Below are 12,695 nucleotides of genomic sequence, written 5' to 3' on the forward strand. Positions count from 1 at the left end.
TCGATTCTCTAATTTTCTTACAAAGAAAGACTTAAAGGGGACCATAGATCAGGTTCATGATTCTTAGAAATATGTGTGAAACACACAATGGAATTTGGAGGACCTGTGGAGATCGTGTAAGGTAGTGGAAAGAGCCGAAGACCAGCTCTGTGACACTGGATGAGTTGCTTTAATTCTCTGAGTCTCAGAGAATTAAAATGCCTAAAATGGAAACAACATCATCTCCTTCATATGCATTGAGCTGAGGAATAAATGCTCACAAGTTTATGAGCACCAGGCTCTGTGCTTGTCTCACTGGAGGTGTTCAGTAAATGTTAGTTCACTTCTTCCTTTCAGGCAGCCTCAGGCCAAACAGGAGGAAATGTGTAAGAGAAAATGGCAGTTTAATATGTTGTAAGTGAATCTTTGCCATTTTGGGAACAGCTTGCTCTGTGTGAGCAGGGCGAGTGGGGCTTTGCCAACTTAAGAAACGTCCTCAGTGTGAGGGAGAAAAGCCTCTGTGTACCTTCTTTATTGTGGTTTCAAGAAAATCTTGGTGTGCACCACGTAATTGTACACAAGCAGGTTTCCCCACTGATTTGGGACTAAATGTTCCTTTTTCTAATTTTTTTTTTTAAATGCTGGCAATTATAGTGGGGGTTTCCTTCTTCATATCTTATTCATTATTTTAATCATTTGTTCATTTATTTATTCACTCAAAAACAATCTCTGAGTATACCAGTGGGCCCAACCCTGAGCTTGGCATAGGGATGCAAAGAAGAACAATAATGTTCTTCCAAGAGTTCATTACAAAACATACAAAAAAAAGTGCTCTCAGTGTGAATGTCTGGAGAGAATACAGTGAGGACCCAGAGGAGGAAGGGGTCAGTGTCAGTCAGGGCCAGGCAGGGAGCAGATGGTACACTCAAACTGGGTTAACTAGAAAAAAAATTGAATAAAGGGTCCATTTACAGAGGTGGAGTCCCCAGGCAGTGCAAACAATTAATGCATTCAGCAGCTAATCTAAAGGTTGAGAGTTCAAGTCCACCCAGAGGTTCCTCAGAGCAAAGGCCTGGAGATCCACTTCTGAAAATCAGCCATTAAAACTCCATAGAGCACAGTTCTACTCTGAAGCACATGGGGTCACCATGAGTCAGAACTGACTCAACCTGGTTGGCAGGGTGTACAGGTGACCAGGAAGTACCCAGGATGGCATAACGCCTAAGCATTTGACTGCTAACCAGAAGGCTGGTGGTTCAAACCCACTGGTCACTCCTCAGAAGGAAGATTGGGCAGTCTACTTTTGTAGAGATACTGCCTCAGAAACCCAGGGAGGGGTCACAGAGTCTAATCAACTCGACGGCAGTGACTTTGTTTTGTTCGGTTAGGTCTGCAAGGGTGAAGGCAGAGAGCAGTAACACAGCCTGAGACTAAGGGTGGTATATGAATAGGGCTGCCTGAAAGGAGCTTGGTCAAGGGCACAGCCCAAGGGCAAAGCGGCTTTGGATATAGTCCACTTTGGTCAATCTCCCAGGGCCAAGAGCAGGACAGAGACAGGGAGTGAACTTGAGAAGGTAACGGCAAACCTTTAGCAGTGGGTTAGTTCCACTGAGGGTGACAAAGGTAAGGAAAGACTTAAGAGATAAGGTAAACTTCAAAAGTAATAACAGTTAATGCTAATTTAAGGAGCTATGATGAAGTAGTGGTTAAGGCATTTGGCTGCTAAGCAGAAGGTTGGTGGTTCAAACCCACCAGCCACTCTGCAGAAAAAAAGATTGGGAAGTCTGCTTCTATAAAGGTACACAGCCTTTGACACCCAATGGGGGTCACTATGAGTCAGAAAGCACTCAATGGCAGTGAGTTTGGTTTTTTTAGAATGCTAATTTAGGGCTTTCTCTGAGCTAAGTGCTTATATTAATTGATATAATTGCCTTACTTGTATTAGCACTTTGAATCCTCATAACAATCCTATGTAGTAGGTAGAATTCTAACTACATTTTGCAAAGAGTCAAGGCACAGAGAAGGTAGGTAACTTGCCCAAGATCACATAGTTAAGTCAGTGAAGAAGCCAGAATTCAAATCTGGCTTCAGAAAACTTTGGGGTACAACTTGAGAGCTAATGGGGGATTCACCAAGTTCCCCTGGGACTCTGGTTCCTGAGGGGAGGGGCCTGTCAGTAGCCACTCCCTGGCTTAGAACTCATAAAGTTGTCAACAGGGATGAGAGGACCTGGGAAGTAAATGGCATTTGGAGGTGCTGTCTTCTAATAGGCTTCAGGTCCACAGGGAAGCCTTAGTGTCCATGTAGGAGCCAGTGGTCGTAGTCACACCAGCTTCTGCATAATCCCTGGGATTCTGCAAAGGCCATGTGGTACTCTCCCACAGCTCACCACTGTGGTCTGCCCTGGCCCTTCCCACATCCTCCAAACAACCAATCCACTTTCTTGCCAGAAATGCTTGTTGAGAGGTTTCACTCACCATCAGTATTAATTCTAATAGTAGCAGCTGCCATCTTGCAGGCTTACATAAGCCAGGAAATGTGCTAAGCACTGTACATGCATTCTCTCATTTATCCTCACAACAAACCGGTGGGGTAAGTCTTATTATCAACATCTCCATTTTACAGATGAGGAAACTGAGGCTAAAAGAGTTTAAGTAACTTGTAGAAGGTTACAGAGCTAGTGGACCCAGGAAACAAACCCAAGTCAGAGCTTTTCTCAGAGAACCTACCCCACCTGATACCTGCAGCCTCCTATCTGCAAAGTCTCCAGCACAGGCTCTGCAGTATGGGGGCTGGTGTCCTTACATCCTCTGGGGCTTATGTGGAATTTCTGTTCTCTATCCTCTTTGTCTAGGGTGGCTGGGGCAGCTGACCAAGCCCTGGAGTAGAAGGAGAGGGTAGGAGATAGTGAGAGTGCAGAGGAGGGTACCTCAGGAAAGTCTGCCCAGAAAAGACAAGAAGAAACATCAAATATTTGGAAAAATAATTTTTACATCTTGAACAGAGGAAAATCTTACAGGTTTCCACTCCTGATTAGGAAACATGTATATACATGTATGTACATATGTATATGTAAGTGTGTGTGTCTGTACTATATTTTTATGCAAATAATGCATGCATTATATATTTGTTGCACTGTACACCTCCCTCGCACATTAGTCTTCTATGTACATTATATGCATATGCACATTATCTGTGAAACATACCATCTGTCTATATGTGTGTGTGTGTGTGTGTGTCTATCTGTCTATCTATATAAGGAGCCCTAGTATAGCCCTGCAGTGGTTAAGAGCGTGGCTGCTAACTAAAAAGTCAGTGTTTCAAACCCTTAAGTCTTGCAGAGGAGGAAGATGCAGCAGTCTGTGTTAAAAAAAAAAAAAAAAAAAAAAACTTTCAGGGTAGTTTTACCCTATACTCCTCGGAAGGAAGGTTGGGCAATCCTACTTCCGTAGTGATACTGCCTCGGAAACCCAAGGAGGGGTCGCTATGAGTCGGGGCCGACTCGACGGCACATAACAACAACAACAACATAGGGTCACTGTGAACTTTGCTCTTGGTTTGTGTTTTGGTTACCTAGTACCACTCTGACAGGAATATACCACAAATGTGAATGGCTTGAAGAAACAGGAGTTTATTTTCTTACAATTTGGAGGCTTTAAGTCCAAGTTCAAAGTGCCAGGCTCTAGGGGCTGGGTGAAGCCCCTCGACCTTGGGCTTCAGCTTTGCCTCCTGCTCTCGGCTCACTGAAGAGGGTGCTGAGGCTGACAAGCCCAAGGTTGACAAGTAAAAAGGCACAGTCTCGATGTTACCAAACTACATGACAGGCCATTAATTCAACTCCATTAAAAGTCCCCAGGTTGGCTGAGCATGGCAGGCTGCTGAACAATGATATGGCTACTTGTAGGGTTCAAGTGTGCCATAAGTTAGAGACTATCCCCAAGGCTTCTCCTCATATACAGAAGCAGACAATATCGTAAGGCAGCCACTCAGCTGCTTGTGGTAGAGTCCACCATGGAGTTGATTACCAGTCTCATCATGGGGAATACTATATCCAGCTGCCCAGCCACTCAACCAGGACCAGCCAAGATGACACACAAACTTAACAACCACAGTTTGATATATGTATACATGCATGCATACATTTCATCCAGTTGCCATCTGTCAGTAGAGGCTTCTATGCTGCCATGACACTGAACAGATTTCAGCAGAGCTTCCAGACTAAGATGTACCAGGAAAAAAAGGCGTGGTAATCTACTTCCAAAAATCAACCAATGAAAATCCTATGGATAACAGTAGTCTGATCTGCAGCCAATCATGGGCACAGAGCAGGACTAGGCAGAGTTTTGTTCCAATGAGCATGGAGTCACTGTGAGTTAGGGGCCAGCTCGATGGCAGCTAACAACAATAGATACAGATATAAATACTTGTCGTTCATTGCCGTCAAGTTGATTCTCACACGTGGCAACCCCATGTGTACAGAGTAGAACTGGTCCATGGGGTTTTCAGGGCTGTGACCTTTTAGAAGCAGTTGACCAGGCTTGTCTCTTGAGCCTCCTCTGGGTGAATTTGAATTGCTGACACTTTGGCCAGTAGCTGAGCACTTAACCATTTGCCCCATGCAGGGACTCCATATATAAAGATGTTGTCATGTGCCATCCAAGTCCATTCTGACTCAGAGCAACCCCATGTGAATAGAACTGCCTCACAGGGTTTCCTAGGCTGTGATGTTCATGGGAGCAGAGTGTCAGGTCTTTTCTCCTATGGAGCTGCTGGTGCCAACCTTTTGATTAGCAGGTAAGCACTTAACCATGGCGCCAGCAGGACTTCTTATATAAAGACTATGTCCTGAATTACTTCTGTTCATCCTGATCCCTCGGCCCCTGAATTTTCATGTGGTCTGCTCCTCCCTGCCTGCTGACCCCTTCTTAAACCTCATCTCTACTGTATCACAGTGGGGATGACCACCTCCATCCCTACTCCAGAAATTTATTCTTTCATCAGACACTTTATATAAGCACTTACCATGTCCCAGGTATGCCCTAAATGTCAGAGATACAGCAATGGACAAAACAAAATCCCTACCTTTCATGGAGCTTATGTCCTAGCTGGAGAGACAATATACAGGATAACTAAGTATAATAGAATATTAGGTGGTATGGAGGAAACAGAAGGGGCACAAGGAGTATTGGGGGCAAGTTGTCATTTTCAGCTGCAGGTCAGGAAGGCTCAGTGTAAAGGTGACATTTGAGCAAAGACTTGAAGGAGGGCAAGGGAGCTACCATACTGGGAGGAGGTGTGCCAGATAGAGGAAGTAGCAAGGGCAAGGGCCCTGAAACATAGTCAAGGAATAGCAAGAAGCTCAGGAAATTGTGGCTAGGAGAAGAGAAGTCGGGATGGGGAAAGTAAGGTCAGATCTTATAGGGCCTTGTCAGCCATTGTAAGGGCTTTGGCTTGTACTTGGACCCAGATGGGAAACTACTGAAGGGGTTAATCACACCCTTTCTTACTACATTCCTGTTCTTAGTTCATCTTAGAGAACCAACCCTTTGCACCGCCTTTACCTCTTTCTCATCCATCTCCCTTTCAAGACCTATAGAAGAGGACAGAGTCTGATTCATCTCTGTATTCTCCAGGCACAGCAAAGCACTCAATAAATGTTTGCTGAACTGAACTTGAACCAAATGCCAAGTAGCCACTAACAGAAGCCTGGAAAACCTGGCAAGGACGTTTCATGAGTTGATATATATGGTGTTGGCTCCCACGGGGCTTTTGATTACTGTGCCAGCAGGCATGTTGTTGTTGTTATGTGCTGTGGAGTCGGACCAAACTCATAGGGACCCCTCCTTGGGTTTCCGAGGCAGTATCACTACGGAAGTAGACTGCCCTATCTTCCTTCCGGGAAGTGGCTGGTGGGTTTGAACCGCCAGCCTTCTGGTTAGCAGTCAAGTGCCTTAGGCACTATGCTATCGGAGCTCCTAAACAGTGAAATCCTTTAGAACCAGGTAATCCCAAGGACTAGGAAGCTGCAGGGGTGGGAGGGGGTGCCTGCTGCCACTTTGACGTCAGGTATTTTTGCTGCTGGGACTGCTTGCTTGCTCCCCACGCCGCGCCTGGCTCTGCTTCCTAACTGAGGTGTGGCCTTGTCTTGCACAGGCATGCCCGTGGTCCTGTCACAAGAGGTGGAGTCTGTTCTGGTAGGCGCTGCTATTCTGGGTGCTTGTGCCTCGGGGGATTTCGCTTCTGTACAGGTATGTGAGGACCAAGGGGCGGGCCGGGGCCCCTCCGCTCTCTGAGTCTGTCCTTCCTCTTGACAGCAGCTTACATCTTGCAAAACACACACAGGATGTAATTAAGAAATGATAGGTTCCAGCCAGGGAAAGCACAAATGCTTCTAGTCCCAGAAATATTTATTACCATTTTCATTTGACTTGGCCTCTGTTGGTGTTGGTGGTTCTGATTTTCTGCTGTTTTTTTCCCCCTTCTTTAAAAATAGCTAATTATTTCTTTCAAATTTCCCCTTGATCATTTTTCTTTTAGCAAGTGAAAGAGATAGGGCACAAACTTAAAGATTTTTGCATACATTTCAGATTTGTATTTGCTTATTTCAACCCTGCCATTTCACCTTTGAGGCCTCTATCAACAAGAGACACAAATTAAAATGTGAGGTTTTTTTTTTTCCTTCCCCTAAAAAAAAAAAAAAAAAAGGAACAAAGATGAAGGAAGAAGGAAATAATTTGGTCGCTGTGATTGAGCATATAATCTGGCTCTGAACTTCCTGGCAGCCAAGACAAAAAGGAACACATGATAAATTGCATAATTCTTATTTTCAGAAAGAAAAAATATACTGGTTTTTTGTGTATGTGTGTTGGGGAGATAAAGCTTTTCTGACCACCAATTTCAAAAGACATTTCATACATGGAATTTTGTGGAGTAGTTGTGAGTGAAAAATAATATTATTAATAACAGGTTTAAGGAAAAGAAGAGAAGTAGCATAACATAGGCTCTGGAGTCAGACAGCCTGGGTTCAAATCCTAGCTTGACTACTTACTAGCTCTGTGGCCTACCACACTGCTCCATGCCTCCATTTATTTATCTCTAATAAAAATTGATAATACATAATGAGTTCTTTCTGTGGACTGGGGACACATTTAGGCCCAGCAACAGTTCTATTGTCGCCATTTCATAATTGAGGAACTTGAGGCACAAAGAAGTTAACCTTCGTCTGGGTTGAAATAGCTAATGACTGCCAGGACCAGGAAGTCTGGCTTATAAATCTTGACTGAGAGCTCAAGAGATGTTTGTTCAACAGAGATTAAGAGAGGTTAAATGACTTGCCCACGGCCTCAAGGTTAGGACTAGACACCAGGTTTTCCACCACGGGCCCTGGTATTAGAGTTATTTATTGTGACTGTGTTATGTACCAGGGAAGGAACTCTGGCAGAACTGTGGCTAAAGCATTGGGCTGGTAACCAAAAGGTTGGTGGTTCAAACTCAGCAGCCACTCTGTGGGAGAAAAGATGAGGCACACTGCTTCCGTAAAGATTAACAGCTTTGGAAACCCTATGGGACATTTCTACTCTGTCCTATAGGGTTGCTATGAGTCAGAATCGACCCAATGGCAATGGATTTTAGGTTATGTGCCAGGAGAGGTCACTGGGGAGTGCAAATGGTTTACATTCAATTACTAAAGGTAGGCAGTTAGAACCTACCCAGTGGCACCAGGAGTATTGGGGTATGTTGCCATTTTCAATTGGATGATCAGGAAGGCTAAGTGGAATGGTGACATTTGAGAAAGTTGTAAAGGAGTGTGAGGGAAGTCCATGTGGACATTTGGAAGGAAGTGTACTAAACTCAGGAAAAAAAAAAAAAAAAAAAAAACCACTGCTATCAAGTCATATCCGACTCATAGTGACCCCTCCTTGATTTCCAAGGCAGCATTGCTACAGAAGTAGAATTGACTAATCTTCCTTCTGAGAAGTGGCTGGTGGGTTTGAACCACCAGCCTTCTGGTTAGCAGCCAAATGCCTTAAGCACTGCACCACAGAGAGAAAGGCTTGGTGATCTGCCTCTGTAATGATTACAGCCAAGAAACCCTATGGAGCAGTTCTATTCTGGAACACATGGGGTCACCATGAGTCAGAGTTGACTTGACGCTAAGGAGTTTGGTTTGGTGTGAACCAGGCACTGTGCTAAGTGCTTTCCATATAATCTTACTGATACTTACAACAACCTTGCATGGGCAATAGACATTGGGCAACAGAGATTCAGAAAGATTAAAAAACTGTTCTAAATGGACAAATGAAAAAATCTGATTCCAAAATTTGCACTTTGTGCACCACACCAAACTGCCTAACCCTCTGGAATTGATGCCTGTGAAATATCTCTTCCAAGGAATTTAATCTATTCATGCATGCTTACAGAGTTTAACTAAAGTTTTACACATAGATGATACAGATGAATTCTCTTTTCTGAATATTCTAGTACTCTCTTGGAAATATCACATGGAGATGTTTATTTTTGAAATGTCAATGACTTATCAATTATTCTTTAATGTCTCAACATGAAACAATGCTTTCACTAGATGCCTGGCCCTTCCTGGGATAAATTTTAACAGCTAAAATAAAACAACAAGGATGCTTACTGAGGCCCTGCCTCATTTAATTACCTCATTTAGTCTTGACAATCTCCCTGTGGAATAGATATTTTTATCTTCATATTATATACTAGACAACCAGAGTTCAAAGATGTTTTAAGTCATTTGCCTGAGGCTACATAGTAAGAGGCAGAACCAGAACTGAAAGGAAAGTCTCTGGGCCGTATTCTATGCTGAGTCTCACTATTTTTCTAATTTGTTTGATTTCTTTTTTACTCTAAAAATATTTTTTGGCATCTTAAATGTCCAAAGATTTATTTTCTGAAAAGAAATTCCATCAGTCACAAATCAGGAGATAGTCTTCGGTGTAGCAGACAGTAATATGACAATCATATCATGATTTATGGCACTTCATTCATTTCTTACAAAATCAAGTTTCTACCTCCAAGAGGATTCCATTCACATCTTCCCCTAAACGGAAACTGAGCTTAATTCCACACTGACATCATTGCTACATGAGATTTTCAATTATCTTCTGGAATAGAACCTAAGATTTGATAGGTCAGATACTGGAATTGGTGGATTGAGTAGAATCAAAGCTTATAGCATCTTAAAGACAAACTTACGCTGCTCAACCCAAGGAAGTATGTGTCTTTTATGATTCTTCTTAGGAGATAATATAATCTGGTGGGAGTTCCTGGGTGGTGAAAATAGTTAAATGATAAACTACTAACTAAAGTGTCCTAACCCTTTAGTTAAGGCAGTTCTAACCCAGTTCTAACCCACACAGAGGATCCTTGAAAGACAGGCCCGGAAAACTGCTTCGAAAAGGACACAGCCTTGAAAACTCTATGCACAGTTCTATTATACTCATGGAGTTGCCATTAAAAACCAAAACCAAAAGTAAACCCACTGCCACTGAGTCGATTCCAAATCATAGTGACCTTATAGGACCTAATAGAACTGCCCCAAAGGGTTTCCAAGGCTATAAATCTTTACAGAAGCAGACTTCCTCATCTTTCTCCCTTGGAGCAGCTGGTATGTTTGAACCATTGACATTTGGTTAGCAGCCCAATGCTTTAACCACAGCACCACCAGAGCCCATGGGGGTTGCTATTGTTTGGAATCAATTTTATGGCAACTGGTCTGGTTTGGTAATCTAGTAAAGAGAATCCCCACTGAGAGAGGCCAATGGTCTTATCTGTCAACCTTTGAGGAAATACAGGCAAGGTAGTCATGACCAACCTCTATGAGTGCTTGTCTGTATCCTCAGAGAATGCTATCTTCCTTCTCACTTGTTTTAGTTTTTTTCTTAAAAAAAAAAAAAAAATTTAGAATAATAGTCACTCACAGGACTATTGAATTAAAGAGCATTCAAAAACTCCAATGACCTCCAAAGCCTCTGCTATAACAACAGTTGTTATCATAATTAAGTTTGGAACTTCTTTGGAAATGCAGATGTGTGTAGGTTTGGCTCCATCGTCTCCTCTCCAAAGAAGGGGAGCCAACCTGTGTACCCCAGGTCTGGTGACCAGCTCTTCTGGCAAATTGAGATAAAGCAGAGTTGTTTCCTCCATGTGACTCATGTATTTCAACCTGAACTTCAACAGTCTTTCCTTTGAACTTCAAAGATCCTCGGCAGGTCTGCAGGGTGCCTGCCAGTCCTTCTATTAAGAAAACTGAACAATTCCAGCCAGTACCTCAGTGATTCCAGCAGACCAGATGTTTTTTTTTCTTCTCAGAGACCCCCACATCTGGTGGATAGGTGGAGGATTTCGCTTCTTATCCAGATGAGCAGACTTTGGTAGACCCAGCCAGAGTCATCTCCTCAGAGAAAGGAAAGGCTAGAAGAATCCAGAGGAGACATGGCTATCCAGGGACCCAGCTGCAGACCTAGCAAAGCAATCTTTAGGCATGAGCTTCCAAGTTTCCTACACCCATGAGTGGAAGACTTCAGCTGGAGGTAGAGCCTTATCACTTCCTTGGGTGGCACAAATGAATCAGAAGTACTTAAAGCTGTGGATTGCTTTTACAAACTTCTCAGTGGAGGAGAGGGACAGACAGTTGATGGAATTTTCTGGTGGGGCATAATGATGCCAGACTGGACAGACTTTTGTACCAATGTGCATGAGGTTGCCATGAATCTGGGGCTGAGTCTACACTAGCTACACAAATTAATGAGAGAGACCAGCTGAATATAAATAAAGACCATTGCTATTCCAGCTTTTGAAACATGCTGGTAATCCCTCGCTTCTATCTCCTCTTTATCTGTTTATATTCTCATTTTCATACTCTTTCTCTCCCCATCTCTCTTCTTCTCTTCTTCTCCCCTTTCTTCCTTTAGGCATCTAAAGTCCTCTTATTATTCCCTTTTCAAATTAGGATCTCATCAAAGATATTGATATACTATCCACACTAAAGATATAATGACTGATGATAGCTTAAAGAGATATCCCTTTCCAAAAAAGATATTCTCTTTTTAGTACTTTTCAAAACAGTCCCCACAAGAATATAATCTCCTTGAGGACAATTACCATGTCATAATCATCTTTATATCTGCACTGTAGTGTCTGAATAACATTTGATGAATAAAGTGGAATCAGACCACAGAGATGCTGCACTCATGGTATAAGTTTATCTCTTGAGTAGATGGGAGAGGATGCATTTGAGGGAAGGGAGTCTTTCTATGGCCTTTTATTTGTAAATTAGTGGAATCAATGCAGTCTTGGCCTCAGTGACTTTTGTACTGACCACTCCTGCATTCCTAGACAGCCCTCCCATCACCAGTTTGGTTGTCAGTACACTCCAAAATGACCCTCCCTGAGTATGCAGAAATGCAAATAATTAGAATTAGAAGGGGATATCCTATAACATGTCTATAGACTTCTGGGCCCCTCAGAGTTAACGAACAGGAAAACATTATGAAATATAAGCATGCTTCTTCTAGGGATCCTTGGGCGGTACCAATAGTTTATGTGCTCTGCTGCTAATTGAAAGGTTGGAGGTTTGAGTCCACACAGAGGAGCCTCAGAAGAAGGCCCATCAATCTATTTACAAAGAAATCAATTACTGAAAACCCTACAGAATCATTCTACTCTGACACACATGGGGTTGCCATGAATTGGAATCAACTCCACAGCAATTGGTTTTTAGTCATATGTTTTCAAAGCACAGACAGTAGAGAAGTTTTGAGAAATGTAAAGGAGAAATACAATAAGAAACCAGCCTCAAGCCATTGTAAGAGAGACTCATTCAAATGGCAAAGTGGTGAATGTATAAAAAAAAGCTTTTCATTTTCTTCTTCCTCTGGCCCCATGAGGATGTCATTAGCTTTCCATCATTTCTTATATAAAGAGGCTGTTTTTCCAAGACTGTTTATGAAAAATCAGTTTTAATTCTAACACTGCTATTTCTCTTGACCCTCCCCTGCCCCTCCCCTCAAAAGAAGTGAGAGAGACATTGGAAGCAAAAACCAGCAAAAGGAGACATTAACAAGAGATGAAAATGAATTCAGCAATCATTTTAAGGGGAGTACCAGTGTAAAGAAAATGAACCCTTAGAGTCAACAAATTAACCAAACACCTTTCTTCCTCCAACTGTCTGTTATTACCCCTGTAACCACTGACTCTGTTGCCTCCCACCATCAACTCTCCCTGTCATGTTCCAGACAGACACCTGTGTCTTCCAGACAAATACATGGAAGTGGCCAGTTGAAAGCCATGATTACTCACCCCCTCCATAATGTGTGCCCACAAGATAAACTATCCACGCTGACTACAGTGGGCTACCCTTGAGGTCATTCCTTCCAAACACTTAATGCTTAGCTCAAGTTTCTCCTCTTCTTCATTTTTATAAAATGTGCTTCAGTTAGAATCAGTATATTCCTCAACTGTTATGTACTTCAAAGCCTGTGATTTTGCATATGATAAAGTGTGTCTCCCATTCTGTTTTATTTCATAAAAGCCAATGTTCTGTGATTTTTAGTTCCATTTTGCATTCTGTCACCATAAATACCAGTCTCACAATTCAAAAAGGAAAGCTGGTTACTGTGACTTTAATTTTTGGAGCTTTGGAAAGACTGAAATATAATGAATGTTCCGAAATAGGAAACCATTGCATTTCT

The 12,695-nt window shown here is 42.6% G+C and overlaps 1 protein-coding gene across 1 annotated transcript in view; it reads left to right on the top strand.

The window, feature by feature from the left end:
• FGGY (FGGY carbohydrate kinase domain containing) overlaps positions 1-12,695 on the top strand; it is a 694,306-nt gene that overhangs the window by 570,253 nt on the left and 111,358 nt on the right. The window contains 1 exon segment of the mRNA XM_007947412.2: positions 6,133-6,227. Within this exon segment, the coding sequence (XP_007945603.1) occupies positions 6,133-6,227 (95 nt within the window).

Source organism: Orycteropus afer, unplaced genomic scaffold (assembly GCF_000298275.1).
Source record: "Orycteropus afer afer isolate SDZICR_OR568_19922 unplaced genomic scaffold, OryAfe1.0 scaffold00183, whole genome shotgun sequence".
Classification (NCBI taxonomy): domain Eukaryota; kingdom Metazoa; phylum Chordata; class Mammalia; order Tubulidentata; family Orycteropodidae; genus Orycteropus; species Orycteropus afer.